Consider the following 24,584-nt stretch of genomic DNA (forward strand, 5'->3'; position numbering starts at 1 on the left):
ATCACTGCAATAAATGTGTGAATCTGGGAAGGGAAATATGTTGAATAAAATCATAATTAACTGATCCTCTTGTATTTTCTTTTACCCAAAGCCAGGAACTTTTCAGCACCCCCTTGTAGTATATGTCTAATAATGAAGGACTGACAAGTAGAGAGATTCACCTAACCCATACTGGTGTGATAAAACAGACATAAAATGAAAATGATAGCGGTGATAGCTGGAAGAGGAAAATGCTCCACATCCAACCTATATCTTCATTGGAAATATATATGACATTGGTCATGGCAGCGATGAAGACAACTATGACAATTTTAGTAAATGAGACATCACAATAAAAATAAAAAGAATTCATTTATATGTTTTCAGTTTTTTCTTTTACTTGTTAAACAATTGAGAAAATCTAACTTATAGAGAAAAGTAGCACTTCGAATAATAAAGAATAATGTTTATTTTAAATTTGAAGTACAATAAATACAATATCGATACAATCTTTTTTGAATCTATTGCTATAATATATATAGCTATTCAGTTAATTGACAAGAGACTTGAAGTTCTTGAAAATTACAGCGTTGTTATTACAGAAATGTATAGCAAAGAATAGGTTCTATAGTTGCTACACTTCATAATTATATAATAGTAATAATAATAATAATAATAATGATCATGATGATGATAATAATAATGATGATAATAATAATAATAATGCCAACAAGAGTTTGAAAGGCTCCAATCATAAAACAACTAAGATACTTGATGCCTTTTGAGGAGGTCACTTGAGATGAATTGACAATTAAATTGATGTAAAGAAAATATTCCTCCTGTATGCATTAAAAGTTCTATTTCTAGCTCTCCGAGCTGAAGTAAAAGCCAATGATTTACTGCTTTATGTTTCGTATTGAGTTGAGAAATAAGTGCAGTTAGTATTTAACATGTTATATATTTTATATTCTATTTCCAAAATGTAATGTATTTGAAATGTAAGACAAAGAACAGCCTCATTGTCGGCATTTATTTTGAGATAAATGACTGAAGGGTTAGATTATTGACTTTCTAAGGTTGTTTCAGTAAACAAAAACCTCATCTGTGAATTAGATATTGGATCGCTTTTCTCCTTTTCAAATCAAACACAAATATTCATCACAATGTGTGTGTGTAGGCATGGTTGTGTGGTTAAGAAGCTTGCGTTGTGCTTAAGAAGGTGGTGAGCTGGCAGAAACGTTAGCATGCCGGGCGAAATGCTCAGCGGTATTTCGTCTGTCTTTACGTTCTGAGTTCAAATTCTGCAGAGGTTGACTTTGCTTTTCAACCTTTCGGGGTCGATAAATTAAGTACCAGTTATGCACTGGGGTCGATGTAATCGACTTAATACCTTTGTTTGTCCCCTCTATGTTTAGCCCCTTGTGGGCAATAAAGAAATAAGAAGCTTGCTATGCAACCATGCTGTTTTGGGTTCAGTCCCACTGCACAGTACCTTAGTTAACCCATTACCTTCCATAATTCTATTAACTGGAATTCTTTTATGAAACTTTGATTTCTAACATAAAACAGCCTTAGAAACACACTGGAATGATCAAAATAACATTTTAAATAGAAATAAGCGAGATATTGGGTGAAAAATTAGCAAACCTCATTTGAATATCAGAGAAATATACCTAGTAGATATAGCAAAAAGGTTAGATATGTGTAAATATTGACAGATAATTACGAAATTTGTAATTTTTAAGTGATCTCATATGAGATCACTGGCAGGTAATGGGTTAAGTGTCTTCGGTTACAACTCTAGGTCAACCAATGCCTCACGACTGAATTTAATCGATGGTAACTGTGTAGAAGTTCATCATATGTGTGTGTCTTTGTGTTTGCGTATTTCCTCCCCAATCATTTGACAGTTGGTGTTGGTTTGTTTACATCCCTGTAACTTAGCAATTCAGCTAAAAAAAAACCAATAGAACAAGTACCAAACTTAAAAATAAGTACTAGGTTCAATTCATTCAGTTAAAATTCTTCAAGGTTGTGCCCCAGCATGGCTACAGTCCAATGACTGAAACAAGTAAAAGACTAGAGTCATATATCATCATCATCATCATATATATATATATATATATATATATATATATATATATATATATATATATATATGTGTGTGTGTGTGTAGGGGGGGGGGGGTTCAATTCCTATGCATGCTAACTCCTACTTTTTTCCATCAAGGGCTTAATATGCCCCAGTATTAAACTATTTTTTTACCCAATACACGGTGATCACTTATAAGCTTTTATTATTATTATCATTTTTTAATCATTATTATTTTTTAACTATCATTATTATTTTGTTCATTATTATTATATTTTATTATTATTATTATCATCAGTGTAGCCATCCGGTTGCACCAGTCCTCAGTCAAATCGTCCAACCCATGCTAGCATGGAAAGCGGACGTTAAACGATGATGATGATGATTATTATTATTATTTACAGAATTGTCATTTGTCAATGTTTCTCCATTTATTGCAGAAAACACACATGCTTGTTTGTTTAAAAAAAACATTTTGAGATTATAACTCTTAAACCTAACAGGAAGTAGTGAGTGGGTAGGTTGGTGTAAGTGGTCAGAACACATACCACACACCTGTTTCTGTCCTTTTTCTTGTTGACTCTTTCTCTTTCTCTAACCAATTAACCATGTACCTTCTCTATAGCAAGACACCTGTTTCTGTGTCTGTCTCTCTGTCACACTCTAACCTTTCCTCATCTGACACAAGATCCCCTCTCCCAATGCCCCCTCTCCTCTCAAAATTCCTTGGTTACTTGGTGACTCTGTCAGTGCTGGTGCCATGTAAAAAGTATCCAGTCCACACTGTAAAGTGGTTGACATTTGTAAAAGCCATGCCAAGACTGACCTCCTTGTGCTGGTGCCACGTAAAAAGCATTCAGCCCACTCTACAAGGTGGTTGGTATTAGGAAGGGCATCCAGTCATAAAAGAAACAACATACCAAAACAGACACTGAAGCTTGGTGCAGTCTTCTGCCTGGCCAGCTCTTGTCGAACCATCCAACTCATGCTAGCATAGAAGATGAACATTAAGCGATGATGATGATGTATATAATGTTTTTTTGGAATTGGTAAAATTGATGTAGACACCTTTGATGAGAACCCAATAAGGTTCAAAAATCGATTAAGGTTGTTCATTTTTTACAATCTGCTGTGAAATTGGTAAATCTGCCCTGTTTATATATTTATTAAATAGGTTTCTTATGTATTCATATATATATGTATGTGTGTGTATATATATATATATATGTGTGTGTGTGTATATATATAGAGAGAGAGAGATATATAACACATACACATATTATATTGTGTTTGTAAATTTTGCTTATATGAGAAGAGACATTCAGTGTATATATATATATATATATATATATACATATATATATATATATATATATATATATATATATATATATATATATATATATATATACCAGAGGAAAGCTCTGTGTGTATGTGTGTTTATATTGTTGTTGCCATTTAACCTTTCTCATTTCTGTATTACAACCATTTAAAGAAAAAGTTCTGTAATTAAAAATCTCATCATTTATTCACTGCTAGTCTAAAATTTATATTCAAGGGAATTGTATTTACTCAAAATTTATTGAAAAGGTTAACTTGATGACTAACCTCATCAAGGTTCAACACAACCACTGTGAAACACTAAACTAAGATACATTGTGCCAAATTCTTCCTGTATCTTTATTATTCCTAAGAATTAGCATCATATAACTATCAGCACTACTTATATGTCAAGTGTCATCTGAATGCCATTAATCCTTTAGCGTTTAGCAGAGCCATATCCTACCAAAATATTCTGCTTAGTTTATGTTCAAACTGGTCAGATCCAGCATCTCACACCTTCCATGCAATGTCATTCTAAAAGATATACAATGACATCATTGAATTCTTCAAGCTACAAGATGATGCATAGTTAATTCGAAACAATGTGAATAAATAAATATTACATTTGACAGGGTAAGCTGAATGTTAATATGTTAACTTGACTGACCTTCACCAAGGTTTGAACACATCACTATAAAATGCCAAATTCTTTCTTTATCTTTCTTGCTCCAAAGAACTGGCATCATAACTATCAACACTGCTTAGATATCCTGTGACATTAATCCTTTAGTATTTAAACTAGCCAGATCCTGCCAAAATATTCTGCTTGTTTTATATTCAAAATGGCCAGATCCAGCCTTTCATGCCAACTCTACAATGTCATTCTAAAACATATACACTCACATCATTGCAATCTTCAAAGCTACAAGACAAAGCATGATTAATTCAAAATAACGTGAACAGATAAGCATTACATTTAACAGAGTAATTTGAATGCTAAAGGGTTAACTTGACTGACCTGCCAAACTAAGATACCATTATGCCAAATTCTTTCTGTATCTTTCTTGTTCCAAAGAACTGGCAAAATAACTATCAACATTGCTTAGATGCCATGCGGCATTATCAGAGTTTCATTAATCATTTAGCATTTAGACTAGCCATATCCTGCCAAAATATTCTATCTGCTTTGTGTTCAAACTAGCCAGATCCAGCCTCTCACACCTATCCTACAATGTCATTCTAAAAAATAAACAATCATATCATTGAAATCTTGAAGCTACAAGATGATGCACCATTAATTCAAAAGTGAGTAAGCAAGCATTACATTTGATAGAGTTGTCTGAATGCTAAAGGGTTAACTTGGTTTGAACACACCATTATGAAATGCCAAAATAAGATACCATTGAGCTGAATTCTTTCTCTCGCTTTCTTTGTTCCCAAGAATTGGCATCATAACTACCAACACTGCTTAGATGCCATGTGACATTATCAGAGTTTTGGTCTTTCCAGTCACTTCTACATAAGATGTTATTGTTCTAAAGAGATTTTGGCACCAATTCTTTAAATCTTATACTCTTTATATAAAGATAAAACCATGGCTAATGCTTAATTACTCAACATTAGTTGTTTTCTTATCTATTTTCATTAGGAACGTTGGTTATATTTGTGTGTATGACCATGTATTTATAAATTGTCATACACTTACACTCAGGTACACACACACACACACACACACATACATAAACATACGCACACACTCATGCACAGGCTCACACATGCACATAAACACACACATACAAACATATATATACACACATACAATCACACACACATACACACACGCTCATATGCACTCATACATACACACTCATATATATATATATATATATATATATATATATACACACACACATACACTCACATACATATATATAATATATATATAACACGTACACACTCACACACAGGCATATATATATATATGCACACACATATATACACACATACACAGGCACATACATACGCACATATATGCACACACATACACATACACATGTATACATATATACATGCACATACACACTCATACATACACATACACACATATACATACACACATATATACACACACATGAACAGGCACACCCATACACATACACACGTATACACATATATACATGCACATACACATACACACTCATGCACACTCATACACACACACACACAGATACACATACAGAAAGACTTGGGTGCACGCATACAAATGTACACTTTAAAATCTTATTTTATATCTGCTTTTGGCTTTAACATCCAAAACAACTAAAGCAGTATCTTCCTGGCTTTCAGTGGTACTTAAGCCTGCCTAAGCAGACATTTTAAAAGCACAGGTATAGGAGGAGGTGACAATTCTAAGGAAATATTATCTTCAGACAAAACAAAGGTGAAACATGAAGTAATTACACTCACAAACCATGTACATAATATGCACGAATATAAAATGGTTTTAACTACTAACTCTTTTGTTTATGTTAATTAAACAAAATGTGAAGTAATTAGTTCCACAATACATGTATGTGTTTGTGCACATATATATATATATATATGTATGTATGTATGTGTGTGTGTATGTATGTATGTATGTATGTATACATACATGCATGTATGGGAATAATACAACTTAATGATCAACTCTTTTATGTTTCATTTAGCAATCATAAATAATAAAATAAACATAATACTTAATGATTTTTTTTATTTATTTACTTAAAATAATTAATTAATTAGTTTTAGTTAATTATGCATTTATTTATTGTTAACAACATCCAATTATTCTGTGCTGGCATGATAGATACAATAGTTTAGACAAATTGGAACATTTCTATAACAGTTAGACAGAGTATGGTGTTGAAATATTTTGTGCTTTCATAATTACTTTGACACTTTATAAGATAAGAGTAGAGGTATTTATATATCTGGAGAGTGAAATAGGTAACTACATTAGATATTGAATACGACTATAAAGCAACAGACAGTACGAGGTGGTGCTGAAAAGTTCCTGGCTTTAAAGGTATCGCGAAAGGCCTGGCTGGCAGCCTTACCTTCCAAGTTCTTTTACAGGGTTTAGAAAAACTGAAGGACCACTACAATAAGTGTGTGAATCTGAGAGGGGAATACGTTTAATAAAATCATAATTAACTGATCATCCTGTATTTTCTTTTACCCAAAGCCAGGAACTTTTCAGCACCTGGCTTTAAGGGTATTGCAAAAGACCTAGTTGGGAATTAGCATTTTGGAGGGTGCAACAAAGAGGTATCTTTGTCTTCTATTAGCTTTTACTTGTTTCAGTCACAAGACTGTGGCTATACTGGGGCACCACTTAGGAGCATTTTGTTGATCAAATTGACCCCATTACTTATTTTTTAAGTCTGACACTTATTCCTTCATTCTATCTGACTCTTTTACCAAATTGCTATGTTACAGGGACGTAAACAAACTAACATTGGTTGCCATGCAGTGGGGGAGACAAGCATAAACACAAAGATGCACACACAGACACATACATACGAGGTCTGATCAATAAGTATCCGGACTGTTGCCATAGTAACAAAGCTAAAGCATGCAGAGTGAAGCCACTTGGCACAGATTGACCTTGAATATTGCTGTGCATGCACACAAAGTTTTAACGTTCTAGCTCACTTCCACTTTACAGTAGTGCTTGGAAGGAAGGTGTGTAGTGTGTGATTGTTGCATTGACTATGACAAAGAAAGCTGTTATAATGATACCTGCTCAGATGCCTATGCAAGGTTGCAGATAGTGTATGGAGAGGAGTGTATGAGTCGCACACAAGTGTACGAATGCTTCAGACGTTTCCATTATGGCCAAAAAAATGTCAATATAGACAAATGTTCTGGGCGACCTGCAGCCAGCAGAACTGAGAAAAACATTGCAGATGTGAGTGCAGCTGTGAGGGGAAATCGTCGAATCACCATCCGTGAGTTATCAGAGGATGTGCAGATTAGTTATGGTTCAGTTCAGTCCATTATCACTGAAGATTTGGGTATGAGACGCGTGTCTGCCAAGTTTGTGCTAAAACTGCTTTCATCTAACCAAAAAGACACTCAGGTTTCAGTTGCACAAAATCACCTTGTGTCGAGAATGGTGAAAACTTTTTGGAAACTTTGCGTAGGCCTCTGAACAGGTATCACCAAACTTTTGACAAAATTTGATGCAGATTCTCTGCTCAACTTTCTCTGTCCTGGTTAATGTGATGATCACATGCTACACTCCTTCCTTCCAAGCACTGCTGTAAACAGTGGAAGAGAGTTAGAATATTAAAACTTATTGCACATGCACAGCAGAGTTGAAGGTCAATATGTGCCAAGCAGCTTCACTCTGTGTGCTTTAACTTCGTTACTATAGCAACAATCCGGATACTTATTGATCAGACCATATATATATATATATATATATATATATATATATATATACACACACACACAACACAAACAGACATATATATATATATATACATACACATGCACACACCACTCAAACACACAGACACATATGATACTTCCATACAGTTTCTGTTTACTAAATTCACTCAGAAGATATTAGTTGGCTCAGGACTATAGTAGAAGGCACTTGCTGAAGGTGCCATGCTGTGGGACTGAACATGAAACTACATGGTTACAAAGTAGGCTTCTTAACCAGACATCGATATACTTTTATTAAATTCACTTTTAATAAAGCAATTATTATCTTATTCTTGAAAACAGCTTTATTCTATTAAGCACACCAAGGACTTAATTATTCCATGGTACTGTATATTGTCCAATCTAAAAAAAAAAAAAAATTAGTTATTACAAAATTGATTTTTTCATCTTTAAATGTGGTATTACTTTTGTAAGGGGTGAAAAAATTAATCAAACATTTTCTAGTAGTGTGGAGCATAAGAACATTTGGGAACCGTTGCTCTATATTGTCATGTAACATGCTAGAAATAGCACCCAAATTCCCTGAAACTGCACTCTATCTGAAGGACAAATATCTTAGATATAGGAAAAAGATAGTTGATGATGGCTGGAATTTTTTTTCAACCTAAGTGCTACTCTGGGGATAAACAACAACAATGAAGATCCATATTTAGCTTATAGGTTTATAGTTCCTCTCAACAATTCCTTACTGTTTGCAGCAAAGATGTATGTGTGTGTGTGTGCGCACGCACGCGCATCTGTGTGTCCCCCACCACTGTTGGACAACTGGTGTTGGTGGGCGTATTTATGTCCCCATAACTTAGTGGTTTACCAAAGAGAGGCTTATGCAATAAGTACCAGGCTCAAACAAAACTAGTGCTGGGGTTGATTCATTCAGCTTACTAGACAAACTCTTTAATGTGGTGCCCCAACATGACCACAATGTAATGTCTTTGTTGAGCTATGTGGGGCCCAAAATGAAAACAATCAATTCAAAAAGATCACGAAAATGGTGGTTTGACAAAATTGTTAGAACATTGGCTCTTTATGTTCTGAGTTCAAATCCTTCCAATCTAAACTTTTTCTTTCGTCCTTTTGGCATTAATAAAATAAAGTACGAGTCAAATATCTACATATTCCAATAATTCATCCTTAGATGGGAAAAAGAATTAGGATAGAGACCCTGGTTGAATAGACACATGATCAAAGATATTTCAATTCTATGTATAAGATTACATTATGCAATGTATCCATTTCTTTTTTTTTATAGTAGGGTTTAAATTAAGGGTAAGTTGACTGCTTTCTCTAGCAGGTCAAATTCCCTTATTGGTTTCACAGGCACTTATTTTATCAACTCTGGTATTATGAAAAGATCAAGGGAAACTCCAACATAACTGAACTTAGAATGACGAGAGATAAAAACTGTATACTTCTAAAGTTCTTTAGTCCAAGCAATTGACTATTTCTGTCTTCCTCTACTCCACCTTCCCCGCTCTAAATAGTTATCAAAAATACCAATTTCTAAAAGATCACAGAAACGCCTGAAAAAGAAAATAACATGATGTAAAAATCTTTCTTTATTCCCGTGAAAGCTTGTACCGACAAGTTCCTCTTGTATGAAATAAGTATCGAAAACGGTCAGTATTTTAACAACCCCTTCTCCTACCCCTCGAGGTACGAGTATACTGGCTTCATCTTCCTTTGTGTTATTGCAATAAGGCAGGAAAAGAAAAGCTTCTGTATCAAAACATATTATAAATAGAATTCACCAATTCAGTTAATACAAGCAATACACTTTAACAATATTTCATCTCGTGTAACAACACTGCAGAATAAAGAATCCAGTGGACACAGTTTGACTAGCGGTAAGTGATGCAGTTAGCGAAATATTTGTTTACGGAGGGTAATGTATCGAAGACATAACGTAACGCAAACGGCGAGTATAATTTAAACTGCAGCACTTCTTTATAAATTTGGTCTTTATCAAAAAGATTATAAGTTCGCTGCGATAGCGACTGGAGACAAAAATTGGAAGCTATAACAAATTAGTCAAAGCACGGTTGTGTCCCTTACATTGAATACTTTTTTTATATATATTAGGTTGCTAGATTTATATATAAAAGGAAATATGGAAACTGATCATTTCCTATTTGTTATCTCAAACATTATACCCGGAAGAAGGATACGATGACGATGGAACACAAATATTGAATAATATATGTATATTAAAAGCTTTCCAACAACACACTAAACAGAGATGTTAGCTATCAGTAGCATGTTAGCATATTTCCAGAGAATTCCAGAGAGAACTATTGAAGCTCTATTACAATATAGTTGGAGACGTAAACTAAAGTGTAATTCTTGTGGAATGCGTAAACCACAGACTTGAAACGAGAGATCGCAGCTCAGTGTCAAGAATTAATTATTTTACATGATAAAATTACACGTCTAATTAAGCTTGTCTGCCTGAGTTAATGAATTTAGACAGTTATTCAAGCAAAGTTTTGAAATAAAATTTAATTATGAAAAAAAATCTAGGATTGTCAATTGTTCCTGTCTTTACTAGTTGCAAATACCTGAGTGGAAAGGCAAATGATTCCTTAATTTGCATTGTGTCCATTTCTCAGACACCAGTAGATGATGCAATTCACCTAGAAATACATATATACACAGTGAGGTACATTAACACTGCTTAAAGTAGCTGGTCCATCACCACCATCGTCATTTTAACAACTACTTTTCTATGCTTGCATGGTTCAAACAGAGTTTACTGAGGCAGATTTTCTATGGTCAGATAACCTTCTTGTACCAACCCTCACCTGTTCCCAAGCAAAATAATATTTCCCCATGGCCAGGTACATTTTCACAGAATACTGGAAATGAATGACATTCATTTACACTAGTCACACAAAGTCAAAACAAGGAGAAATAAACATTCGCACACTCACACCCATATATATAATATATATACACACACACATGGTTGTCTTCTTTCAGTGTCTGTCTACCAAATCCACTCTGGCTTGGGGCTATAGTAAAAGACACTTACCCTAGGTGCCACACAGAGAGACTGAACCCAAAACAATGAGGCTGGAAAGCAAACTTCTTACCCTCACAGCCACTCCTGTGACTGCACAAAATAATAAAGTTAAGATTTCTCTACAATATGGCTTTTATTGTGGAGACCTTTGAGCAAAGGCACTCTAATCATGACCACTCCCATCTACTATTTTTACTTATAGCTGCAGTATACACCTAGCTACATTATCCAATCTATTCATTTCTTTTAAATGGTACGGAGTCGTGTTATACACCATAGCATTGACCAGGCCATCAGATGCTGTTACACACTGCACTTCCAATTCTGTCTTTATCTTGATCCAAATAACTTCACTAAATTGTCTTCCCATCATCATTGAGGCCTTCCAATTGGCTTTTTCTGATCCCTTGGATACCACTCGGTAACTGCACAGGCCCACCTGTTATCTGTGAACCTTGCAACATGTCTGACCCAGCAGAATTTGTGCTTTTGGTACTTTGCAATCACATCATTCACTCCATTCCATGGCCCTTTGCATTGTAGCCTACTGATGTTCTATCCTCTTCTTAGAAGTTCCCTTCTTGCATATAAGAGCACAGGTGGGACAGTGCTATTGAAGAGTCTGGCACATATGGCATTGTTTCGCTTTGATTGGAGCACTTCCTTTATTGAGTTAAATACCTTCTATCTTGCCCTCATTCTCTTCGAGATTTCAACATTTATGCCTCAGTGAAATATTCACTATGTGCTCTAAGAAGACATATCTCTTTACCTCCTCAATTTCATTGCTTCCCCTCTCTATTCAGCGTTGTGTTATATCTTTCATCTGCATGCAGATCATTTTAAGACCTACTACTATGTATATGTATCAGTGTTTCCACTCTTTTTTTTTTCCATGCTTGCTTGGCTCAGATAAAATTCTTTGAGGACAATTTTCTAAGGCTGGATGCTTTTCTTGTCATCTCTCATCTGCAAAGTAATCTTTTTCGTAGTCCTTCAAATACAAGCACCACAAAGGCCAGCTATGTTTTCATAGAAATTTGTCGAAAAATGGTGTCACTAGTATGACAGTAACATTTGTTTTTGAATTAGCATATGTCATAATGAGATGACCTAAAAATACACACACATACATGCATTCATATAGACACAAATATAGAGGGAACTTGTGAAGGAGGTAGACCCAGGCAGACATGGGACGAGGTGGTGAAGCATGATTTTCAGATGTTGGGTTTCACAGAGGAAATGACAAGTGATTGAGACCTTTGGCAACTCAGTGTGCTTGAGAAGACTTGTCAAGCCAAGTGAAATCATAGTTGTGGCTAATGCCAGTGACACACAAAAGGCACCCTCTAATACTCTTGGCATGGTTGGCATTCGGAAGGGCATCCAGCCATAAAAACCAGGCCAAATCAGACTTGAGCCTGGTACAGATCGCCAGCTTACCAGTTTCAGTCAAACTGTCTAACCCATGCTAGGATGGAAAACTGACACTAAATGATGACAATGATTATATATTTATATATATAGCACCCAGTCCACTCTGTAAAGTGGGTGATGTTAGGAAAGGCATCCAGTCATAGAAACCAAACCAAATCAGACAGATCTTTGGCTTACCAGTTCCAGTAAAACTAACCCAGGGGTTCTCAACAATTTTTTATCTATGGACCCATTTCATTACTATTTTATTCTGGTTGAGCCCTATAACCATTCTATGTTTAAAAGCTAGTTTTATAGAATGTTATTAAGATTTTTGCACATTAACTTGTAGGTTGAACTACGTAAAATGTTATAGAAAGAAATCTGTTTCTTGCAAAACATACATCTAAAACAGAATTTTTTCAAGGGCCCTTAAAATACTATTGTGGATCCCCAATTTATTATTTTGCTGCATTGACCCACCAAAATTTTATATGGACCCTGGTTGAGAACCACTGGTCTAACCCATGTCTGCATGGAAAACTGATGCTAAATGATGATTATATATATATATATATATATATATATATATATATATATATATATATATATATAAGCGCTCAGTGTACTCTGTAATGTGGTTGGTGTTATGAAGGTCATCCAACCATAAAACCATGCCAAAGTAGACATTGGAGCTTGGTGCAGTCCCTCTGACTTACCAACTTCTGTCAAACCATCCAACCCATGATAACATGGAAGATGGATGTTAAATGATAACATGAACAAGAATGGATAATAATATCACATTATTTTAGGATTATATCATACTAGTCCAGTGATCATTTCTATTGTGAAAGCATTTTTAGATAAAGAAAAAAAAGGTACAAAATAGAAATCAATTGGATGTACTTTTGTGTATCCATAGCTTACAATGGGCACAGCACAAGGAGTTTATACCTACTTCTTTGCTACATATCAAGCAAGGCTATTTCCCTGAGGATACCAGTGCCTGGTCTTCTTTTGTACTCACTAAAACCTTAGTCTTTATTAAGTTTTTCTTAAGACTTCTCAATTATAGGTTTAGTTTCCAAGCCTGGAATTTCCCCTCTAATTTGCCCATAGATTTAGCAATGATAACTGATCAATATATAGTAATTCTTACAGACAGAGCCTCGATGGACTTCAAGCTAGATTTACAAACTTTCACTTTCTTTACTGCATTTTTGTACATGCCCAAGCACAAACTGGGCTGAAGCTAGTTACAAAAAAAAAGAAATAAAAAAAAGGCTTGTATAACAATCACAAGTCACTCATCTACACCTAGTTTCATTAGTGACCACCAAATTACTGAACTTGGTACCCTGTCAAACATTCACTCCAAGTCAACAAATACCAGGAATAGTGACTTACTTTGAGCAAAGTATTTTCTCTACAGTTGCCTCATTAGGAAGATAGCATCTGTGGTACCTTGGGCATCAAACCAAACTTCATCTCATTTAGGTCTGCTCTGTCACAGACCAATTGTGCTATAACGCTCTCTATGACCTTTGTAACTTAATCCAAAAGTTTAATTCCTTTATAATTTCTTCTCTCTAAGTAAAACTGTGAAACTGAAGCAAGACATGGTTCTCCAGCCCAATGGATCCTGTCAAAATGTCCAACCCATGACTATGGAAAGTAAACATAAAAATAACCAAAATTTTTTGTGTGAGTGTGTGTAGTACATAACAACAAACACTAATAGATGCTTCATGCTTTTATTCATAATTTATATAAAATGTATGCAATTCTAGCGCGTGCATTTGTCTGTATATATACAAGACAGGTTTTGCTATTTTGTCTTTCTGTATTTTATTGTGTTGTGTAAGGGTAGTCATATATAAAATTCCCGGGTGGATTGAACTGAACAGATCAAATTAAGAAATTCTGTATATTAAAAGTTTAAAAAGTCTATTTAATATGTTGAAGGAAAAGTAACAAAAGAGGGATTTACTAACGAAAGTAAGCAATCTCAATGTATTATCATTTTGTTTTCAATTGTTGCAGCAATCTATGTGTACACATGTACATACAGCCACATGTATATGTATGGTATATGGGTAATTTCATATAAATGTGGGACAGGCATGAAGCCCACCATCTCAGATTTCCACCAAATTATGACCAGTTGTTCCTATCAGTAAGAACAGAAAAAGTGCCAACTTTCAGACCCCAACTCCCAACAGGTTAAAAGTTATGCTGATTTGAAATTTGGCTCAAATCACCCATTTTTAGGCTAGTGGCTGCCATCTTGAATTTCAATGATGCAACAAATAATGTCATAACTTTTAATTTACATGGACTAATGATCAGGTACAAACATTTGTACCTGATCATTTTTTGGGGTGCTGAAACTGAATTTGAAGAGAAAAGAGTGTATTTCTCATGGTAAAGTGCTTGTTTTCAAAATGAAAACACTTCACCATTTCTCCTTGACACTGCTGAGTAATCAAAGCGAAATTTTCAGAAGTGCCCAAATCTTACATCTTTAAAAATTTTTGCCCATATATTGGACATAATCTTTTACTTGCGTGTGAAAAATCTCAATGGTATTCTCAAGACATCAAAAGTTGCAAACTACCAAGTTGAGCCATTCATTTGATATTTTTCAACCACAATCACAGGAAACACAGCAAAGGAAATTGTCACTTCCTGTTTTCTTTTTCAAATTCTGTTCTCACAATGTTCATATCAGTACAGCTGATTCTGGTGTTGGTTTGAATTGTGTTATTGTCAGTTCATCATGTATAAACATTCATCTTGGTAGGCATAATATTTCCCTGTCATGAAAAGGGAAGCCACATTTGTAATTTTAATGACTTTTCTTCAGCTTCTCTGTGTTTTGATCATCAGGGAAAGAGATCGAAGTATGAATTCAAATTTCAATTGGTCTTCCTTTAACCTTTTCAATTAAAATATTAATCTGTGACTGTCTCCTATCAATGTGTTGCCTTGATATTATTTATATTTTAAATTCCACATAGATAACCAAAATAATTCTTTTACATCATTCCTCTGATAAGAAGGTCCAAAATAGAAACATTGTGCACTGTGGGTGTATTGCATGGCAAAGACTATTAATTGAAAACATATTCAAAAATATGTGGGATTGAGTCCTTTTTGGAACTGGAACCTGAAGCACAAGAAATTCTGTTCTGGAGAACTGGTGTCAGCATGCTCAACCCTGATGCAACAATTTGCCTTCACAAGTATTAGTTTCTAAAGCATTATCCAATGCAACAAAAGACATGCTGTGAACCATTTGGCTTGGTGCAGAGGTGTGTACTGTCAATTCATCTGGCATTCTTTTTTTTTCAGTTAATTTGATATCTTTGACAGAATGAACTCTGTGTATGCAGCTTGTGTCTGGTCATAACAAGTAACTGATGCAAGAAAAGCGATCAACTTTTTCAGAAAAAGTCACCAAGTTTCTGCATCATCACTTTCCTAGAACAAAAATATCGCAGCCAAATGGTTGTTTACTTTCTTTCAGGCAGTCTATGAGAAATTGGTCTGTCCCTTCAGAAAGAATTATACAACAATGGCCATTGTGTCATTCCTGGACAAACGTTTTGCCCCAAGTGTAGAGTTTTGGTCATGTCAAGTGACCAAGAAGAGGAAAACAAACATGATACAGATGAACCTGATAACTTAGTGTTTGATGAGGAACATTTCCAATTAGACCCCACCAAGGAATCTCTAAACAACACCACAAATGATCTTGATCTGTCACCGATCAAGATTCACTCAGTCGCTCCATATTCCAAGACTTCCCTTTGCAAGAGAAAATTGAAGCAAGTTGAGAATGCAGTTGCAAAAAAACTTGTCGGTGTGCTAAAAGTCAATGATTCTGATCTTCAAGAAGAAAAACTAGTGAACGTTGGCAAAGAGACACAGTCAAAAGCAAATGATCTAGATTACTTGGTGCAGTGTATGAAGGAAAAAATTAAAAGCACTGGCCAAAGGCAAAAAATTCGGATCTTGACTTTGGTTCCAAATTCTTGGTCTGTTAGAAAAGCTGCAAAAGAATTGTGTGTCAAAAAATACCATTCAAAAAGCCAGGTTGTTGCATGATGATATTGTACCACTACAGGGGCTCAATGAAGAGATTATTGATGTAGTTACAGCTTTTTTTTGTGATGATGAATTTTCCTGAAAAATGCCCAGGAAAAAAGATTTTGTCAGTGTGGGAAAGAACATGACATTGTATGCAGAGTTTCGTCATGGTGTAAACATTCCTGGAACCTGTGAAAATTTGGTGAGGACAGGAGGGTACAAAGTCCCTCAGTCACAACAGGATTAATATGACTCAGAAATGTTATATGTAAGCAATATTAAGTCTGAAAATGATATTTGTTGCATTATTACCTCTTGGACTGTGATTTGCCATCAATGTTGGATGCATTGATTGTCTTTAACTGACTGGTCAAACGCAATCAATTTTCTGACACATTTGCTTTTGAGAAAAATTCAAACATTATGCTTCTGTGATGAATAACCTTTTGATGTCTTGAGAGTACCATTGAGATTTTTTACACACAAGTAAAACATTATGTTCAGTTTATGAGCAAAATGTTTTGAAGCTGTAGGATTTGGGCACTTCTGAGAATTTTGCTTTGAGCACACAGCAGCGTCGAGAAAAAACGGTGAAGTGTTTTCATTTTGATTCAAGAAAACAATCACTTTGCCATGAGAAATACACTTTTTTCTCTTCAAATTCAGGTACAAATTTTTAGAAAAATAGTCCATGTGGATTGAAAGTTATTACATCATTTATTGTGGCTTTCAAAATCAAGACAGCTGCCGCAGGCCCAAAAGTGGGTGATTTGAGCCAAATTTCAAATTGGCATAACTTTGGGAGATCGGGTCTGAAATTTTGCACTTTTTCTGTTCTTACTGATAGAAAGAACTGGTCAAAATTTGATGAAAATTTGAGATGGTGGGTTCCAAAATTCCTTTTCATGGAATCACCCATATGTATGTACATTTGGTCCATGAGATTTCTTTTTATATCATTTTCAGTAAAACAATAATGACCTCACAACATAGTCCTGAAATATAAATAGGATACATACACATATATACATACATATATGTATATATTACCCACATGTGTGTATGTGTGTCTGTATGCGTGTATTCCAAAACAGAAGGTTTGCTTAGTTACAGAAATTTCCATTAGAGCAAGATATAAGCCCTTTCACAGAAAGGACAGTTTTTTATTCCATGACTCCATATGTACATATATACATACCCACATGCACACAGATCAAGAGCTAAGAGAGTAAACTATGATCTGACATCTTTAAGATATTGGGGACTATAATGTTAAAATCTTTACTTGTTTTGATATACTCTGCTCATGGTTCTCTAATCTCTATTGAGATTTTTGTGAAATTCTTCAGCTTACCTAAAGACAAATATTGTCTTTATCATTTAAAAAGAATTGGTGAGATGTGTAGAGAACTTTGGAGGAGATAAAACACCAAATCACGAAAATATTAATTTGTGTTGAGTAAAAAGCTTGAAAAATTGTAACCAGGAAGCAAGGTTGCAAATCGGATTTGTCCTATGATGTTCACATTTTGGTCAATTACGCAGATCACTGACAGATTTGCTTCGAAATAATGACCTGCAAAATAATAAAGATAAAAAGAAAAGAAATATAATAAAGAAGCAAAATAGTGTAAAACTGAAATTAGTTGGGTTTTTTAAAAAACTTTTAGCATTCAAACAAGCTATATATGGCCCAAATATTTGGCCTGTCTTACATTCAAACTGGCCAGATCTGGCTTCTCACACCTATCCTAGTGTCATTCTAAAATTAAACAATCACATCATTGAAATCTGCAAGATGATGCACGATTGATTCAAAGCATAAAATAATCACTATGAAAAAAATAAAATCAACAATTTGACATTCGATTTTCTTGTTGGTTATGTGAAAAAGATAGATTAGAAAGTGGTCCAAACCAAACAGACTGGACAAAGCGAAAACTGGAAAATCTCTAAGAGGCATATCTGGAAATAACTGCAACTTTTTGTAAAAACAGAGATTAAACATGAGTGTATTTGTTAAAACTAATTTCATTGGAAAGCTGTTTACACTACTAAATTTTTTTGTAGCTAACGAACGAGAGAGAGAGAGAGAGAGAGAGAGAGAAATTAATGGTATTGTATAATTTGATTTGGGTTAAAAATTCCTGAGATGCCAATGCGAGAATGAAGTGACTAGGTCTTTAAAGAGTTATCTACCTTGTGTTTATTAAATTTCTAACTATGTAACTAATATTATCTGTTTCCTAGTAAGCACAGCGTAAAATAAAACCACAAAGAAGTGGATGTCACAGGCTTTGAAACTATTCTCAGTGTATCTCTCGATCTCTTTAAACATAGACCCATTTAATAACAAATTATGTGAAGTTTGGGAAGAAAAAGCTTGTGATTTACAATGGTTGAAAATGGCATTTGACCTAGTACATTGGATGCTCAATGTTTTATTTATAGCATTTTTACAGGCTGGCATGGGTGGAGTCCTACACATACTAAATCAACCACTTAACTGTAAAGTAAGGAGTAAGACTTGTTTTTTTTATTTTGTACAGGCAGATATCTGAAGCTTACAGTTTTCTTCATCAAACTCCAATATGTGTAAGCTGATTCAGTCAACTCCTGGTTGGTAGTCAGATCATCAGAAAAGGCATTATTTATCATAAAACATGGTAAATGATGCTTTTTCTAATTATCTAAGCCATACTGCAATAAAATTATTTATTCTAGGATTCATATTCTTTAAATCAAAGTTAGACAGAATCAGTTCTAAAACCAGGACAATCCAAGATTTCCTCCCCACTCATCAAACACTCTTATGTAAGTACTCCCCCTCTCCTCCCATCCACTGATCCACTGTCTGTATCCTCTCTTATGCTTGCCTTGGCACTCCATCACTACCAGCTTTATCTCCTTTCCAACTACTTCCACCCACCCCTACACAGTGCTGGGTAGCCACGTGTCCCCTCTATAGCAAGATATTTATGCTTATCTTTCTATCATATTTTAACTTTTCAAGAGTTGACATAAGACCAGATCCCACTCTCAAATACTCTCTCACACACACACACACACACACACACCTTTAGCTTTTACCATCTCACTTTCTTCCATTCATTTTCTGTCAAGCAAGTTACCTAGCAACCTCACTAATGCTGGTGACATGAAAAAGTACACATTACACATAGCAAAGTGGCTGGTGCTAGGAAGGACATCCAACTGTAGAAACTATGCCAAAGCTGATAATGGAGCTAGGTGCAGCCCTGATGCTTGTCAGATTCTCTCAGATCAGCCAACCAATACCAGCATGGAAAAACGGATGCTAAAATTATGATGATGTGAATACTTGCAATGTCCCGAACCTGATAACAAGAGGAATAGCCATGCTCAGGATAGAGGTATATAGAATAAGATGTAAGTAATATAGTTAAACAGTAGTAACAGCCAAGCAACAAAGCAAGGAGTTTCTGACTGAAACAGTCATTAACTGGCAGCTGTAGAGAAGTTTTATTTGCACATCCTAATTAGTGCTGGGATGGAGTTAAAGTAATCCATCTAGGATACAAAATGAAGTAAATACGGTAATGGTTTATAGTAGCAAAATAGGAAGATGTGTAGTAATTTGAAAGAAATGAAGTAAGCTGGATGTTGTGAACACAAGCAACAGACTATCTTAAGGAAGTGGGTATCAGAAGCAAGAAAGAAGTCTGTGTAGATGTTACCCTATAATTGGAAATAGAGACTATTGTTGAACAATGATACACTGCTATACACTGGTGGGAATCTAGAGAACAAGAACATCATTAGGAAGCTAATTTAGTCACTCTAAAAGATATTGATAATTAAGTTAGTATTAAAATAATATAGTGAGCATCAAAAATCTAGAAGTTTGACAGTTTCCTCAGCACATATGCATATGTAATTAGATTTGATGTTCACTATATTATTATGTGTGCTAACCTAACTATTGTGTTCCATGTGACCAGAGTGTCTTAATAATTAACCTCAATAGTTCAGTTTTTATAGAATAAAATCTGATGAGTAAAGAGGATGCTAGGGAAGGCCGAGCAAAATGCTATTGTCCAATCTACACAAAACATGACAGAAATATGACCGTTTGGACACTATGAAGGTCATGAGAATAATATAACAACATTGGAAGAGAAACGATTGCACTGGTATGGACATGTGGTGAGAATGGATGAGGATAGCTGCGTGAAAAAGTGCCACACCCTAACAGTTGAGGGAACCCGTGGAAGAGGTAGGCCCAGGAAGACCTGGGCTGAGGTGGTGAGGCAAGACCTTCGTACATTGGGCCTCACCGAGGCGATGACTACTGACCGAGACCTTTGGAAATGTGCTGTGCGTGAGAAGACCCGGCAAGCCAAGTAAGATCGTTGCCAGTGCCCCTGGACTGGCTCTTGTGCGGGTGGCACATGAGATGCACCATTTTGAGCGTGGCCGTTGCCAGTACCGCCTGACTGGCTCCCGTAGGATTTTCGAGTGAGATCGTTGCCAGTGCCCCTGGACTGGCTTGTGCGGGTGGCACATAAAAGACACCATTTCGAGCGTGGCCGTTTTCGTGCGGGTGACACGTAAAAGCACCCACTACACTCTCTGAGTGGTTGGCGTTAGGAAGGGCATCCAGCTGTAGAAACTCTGCCAAATTAGATTGGAGCCTGGTGTTGCCATCCGGTTTCACCAGTCCTCAGTCAAATCGTCCAACCCATGCTAGCATGGAAAGCGGACGTTAAACGATGATGATGATGATGATGATGATTGGAAATTACTAAAAAGGATATGTAAATTGATTAAAATCTTACCTTTGCTTCCCAGTGAATTTTGAGGAGGAGGAGGAGGAGGATTTTTTACTTGCAGATAATGTAATCTGTGGTCTGGTAGAGAATAGACATAAAAAAAACATATAAGGTCACATTAAAACTAAGATACACAAAGGAGAGTGAGTATGGAATAGAAGTTGTTTTTATCAATAGATAGAATTGAAGAGATATTGTTATGTACCTTACTCAGAATACAATGTAAAACCCTGTAGTAATAAGATTCGAACTAGTAACCATGTGACCAGTAGATCAGCACCTAACCTCACAGCTACTGTGCTTTTAATTCTAAACATTCAACAAATAATCCTATTGTGTATCAAGCTCTCCTTAAACATGATAAAAGGATTGAAATGTGCTTTTAATTCTAAATATTCAACAAGTAATCCCTCTGAATATCAAGCTCGGCTTAACTCTTTCGATACCAACCCGGCTGAAACTGCCTTTGGCTCTATAGCATATATGTCTGGCTTTCATAAAATTTTTCACCAAACTTTAGTCACAATTTATGTTCCTAACACTAGCTTAATGATAACTAAGTTATTTTTCTAAATTCTTAGTTATATTCGAAATTAATTGAAAGAAACACAGAGTATCTCAAAATAAATATGGTAATGAAAGAGTTACACATAATAAACGGATTGAAATGTGCTTTAAATTCTAAACATTCAACAAGTAATCCCACTGCATATCAAGCTCTCCTGAAACATTATAAAAGGAGTAAAATTTACAGGCTGAGGCATACTATGTGGTTTATGAGGTTTGTTCTAGAACCATGTGATTTTGTGTTTGCTCCAACTATGTGGCAACATGGACAACTGTCTTCCTCGAAGACACTTCTGAAGTGTTTTCAAGCCATGGCTTGATTCATGCTCTGTAGATATTTGGTAAATTGAAACTGTGCAGAACCCCACCATGTGTTCATGTATAAATTCATGTGTGCATGTGTGTGCACACATGCGTAAGTGCCTGTCTTTAAATTCATATCAGAGTTGGTGACAATGTTTATGCTATTCACTCTAATTCATTAAGTACAATGTCTTTTGTCATTTTCCTAGTTACATTCTACATAAAAAACTGGCACCAGACAAATCAGAAGTTAAATCTGATAGCACTTGGCAGAGTACCTGAAAAGAAAACTGCCAAGTAAACAAAACTGAAACAAAGTGAAAAAAATGCTACAATGACACCCCTATACTTCTTCCTGTCTATCTACGTGTTAAATAAGAAGTGAGATACACTGGAAGCGAAAGTCATTCAAACACTTACTGTTTAATGGTATGTGATCCAAAACGCATCGGAAATTTCTGTAGAGATTTCAATTTCTGGGAATCACTCCTTTGGAGTTTCTTACCTGCTAAAAAAAAAAAAAAAAAGATTTGGTGACAAAAAGGATGCAACACAAATGAAGCTAAAAAATAAATGCAAAAAAAACTGAAACCTAAAACAAAAATACATATAAAAATAATCTACTGTAACTGTGATAAGAAGCTTGCTTCCCAACCACATGGTTCCGAGTTCAGTCCCACTGCATAGCACTTTGGGCAAGTGTCTTCTACTATAGCCTCAGGTTGACCAAAGCCTTGTGAGTGGCTTTGAAAGAAGCCCATTTTGTGTGTGTGTGTGTGTGAGTGTGTGTGTGTATACATCTATGTGTGTGTCTTTGTGTCTGTGTTTATCCCCCATCACCACTTGACAACTAGTGCTGGTGTGTTTATGTCTCCATAACTTAGCAGTTCAGCAAAAGCGACTGATAGAATAAGTACTAGGCTTAAAATAAGTCCCGGGTTCAACTGTTCAAATAAAACCCTCCAAGATGGTGCTCCAGCATGGCCACAGTCAAACGGCTAAAACAAGTAAAATAGTATTATAATTGAAGTTGATATTTATGACTAGTTTTGTTTTTTCATTTGACAGTAAAACCACAGCTGCCAACGAGCACTTTTATATTCAGCAGAATGGAAAGCATCCAAAGCCTTCTGGTAAAGTTTGTTTGACCATATGACTGACCAATTGTGTGATCCTTAACAACATTCTATTATAATGTGTGCCTCTTGGAATCCACCCACAATTACTCTTTCCCACAAAGCAAATCACCACTGTGAACCATATGTCACCGACAAAAAGGAGGAGAATTACTCTTTCTGCATTTTACATACCCTTTATTTGCTTTCAGCAATTTTCTTTCTCTCTTTTCATTGACAACAATGTACTACACTCAACAATTTTCTTTCTTTCTTTTCATTGACATCAGTGCACGACTCTCACCCCCACTGTTGCAAAAGGATACAATGATACTACAAAAAGAGTGAAGCTTGGCTTTATCAGCAGATGAGGCAAGCTTTTCAATCATCTTCACAGCTGTAACCAATGGTGTGACTGGTGGTTCTGTTCTAACAGCAGTTTCTGGAACCTACTGTTGTTGCTTTCAGTTCTGCTCCAGTCAGACTTCTCCGTCACTTATTTCTTTTCTAGTTCCTTAGAACAAAATCCCTCAAATGATTCTAACTGCCACAAGTGTAACAATTAAACTTTTTCTGTTCTGCACAACCAGTCACATTACTTTTTAACTTTTTTTTATTTCTGCATTAATGATAAGCTGTCTCCTGGTTGCATATTATCTCTTTTACTCTTTTATTTGTTTCAGTCAGTTGACTGCAGCCATGCTGGAACACCGCCTTTAGTCGAACAAATTGACCTCAGCACTCATTTGTTGCAAACCTAGTACTTATTCTATCGGTCTCTTTTGCCAAACCACTAAGTTATGGGGATATAAACACACCAGTGGTTGTCAAGCGATGGTGGGGGGACAAACATACACACACACACACACATATATATGATAGGCTTCTTTCAGTTTCCATCTCCCAAATCCACTCACAAGGCTTTGATTGGTCCGATGCTATAGTAGACGACACTTGCCCAAGGTGCCATGCTGTGAGATTGAACCTGGAATCATATGGTTGGTAAGCAAGCTACTTACCACGCAGCCACTCCTGCATCAGTGATGTATTCACAACCAGCTCATAGTGCATTACAAAGATGGCATGTCAGGAATCACTCCCAATGTCCCTTAATTGTGTCCTTAGTGTGCTGGCCTATGCATTATATTACAAGACTACAGAAAGGTGTGTGATACACCAGCTCGCCTCATCCTTGAGAACCAGGCAAGCACTCTTGTACGCATATACTTTGCTATAGTCAAAGGAAAATAAATCACGACACACTGGACAGTGCTTCTTTTAGTTTCACTTTTGAAGGTACACTGACAAATTTCAGCTTTTCAATAGGCAGAAGTATGTCGTTTTTTTTCCCTGTTACTATTCTTA

The 24,584-nt window shown here is 35.6% G+C and overlaps 2 protein-coding genes across 7 annotated transcripts in view; one reads left to right on the forward strand and one right to left on the reverse strand.

Annotated features, from left to right (window-relative positions):
• Positions 1-14,071: 14,071 nt before the first annotated feature.
• The window catches only part of LOC106874568 (kinesin-like protein KIF18A), a 54,370-nt gene continuing 43,857 nt past the window's right edge, over positions 14,072-24,584 (reverse strand). For 2 of the 6 annotated variants that reach the window (XM_014922343.3, XM_014922345.3), the window contains exons 19-21: positions 22,525-22,612; positions 21,241-21,312; positions 14,072-17,999 (exon numbers count right to left, since the gene is read on the reverse strand). In XM_014922343.3, coding sequence (XP_014777829.1) covers positions 17,957-17,999; positions 21,241-21,312; positions 22,525-22,612 — 203 coding nt within the window. In that variant the 3' untranslated portion in view covers positions 14,072-17,956. The remainder of the gene's footprint in view (positions 18,000-21,240; positions 21,313-22,524; positions 22,613-24,584) is intronic. The other 4 variants (XR_016242335.1, XR_016242334.1, XR_016242333.1 and 1 more) reach the window with 4 other exon arrangements.
• On the forward strand, positions 15,965-16,793 carry LOC149135283 (uncharacterized). Its single transcript, XM_089354137.1, has one exon. It carries the CDS (start codon positions 15,965-15,967, stop codon positions 16,439-16,441), a length of 477 nt encoding a protein of 158 aa, XP_089210263.1. The 3' UTR covers positions 16,442-16,793.

Source organism: Octopus bimaculoides, chromosome 6 (genome assembly GCF_046866305.1).
Source record: "Octopus bimaculoides isolate indiv1 chromosome 6, ASM4686630v1, whole genome shotgun sequence".
NCBI classification, from domain to species: Eukaryota; Metazoa; Mollusca; class Cephalopoda; order Octopoda; family Octopodidae; genus Octopus; species Octopus bimaculoides.

Bases quoted from the DNA above. Each gene is read 5' to 3' on its own strand.
- LOC149135283 (XM_089354137.1), top strand. From the start codon at position 15,965: ATGTCAAGTGACCAAGAAGAGGAAAACAAACATGATACAGATGAACCT.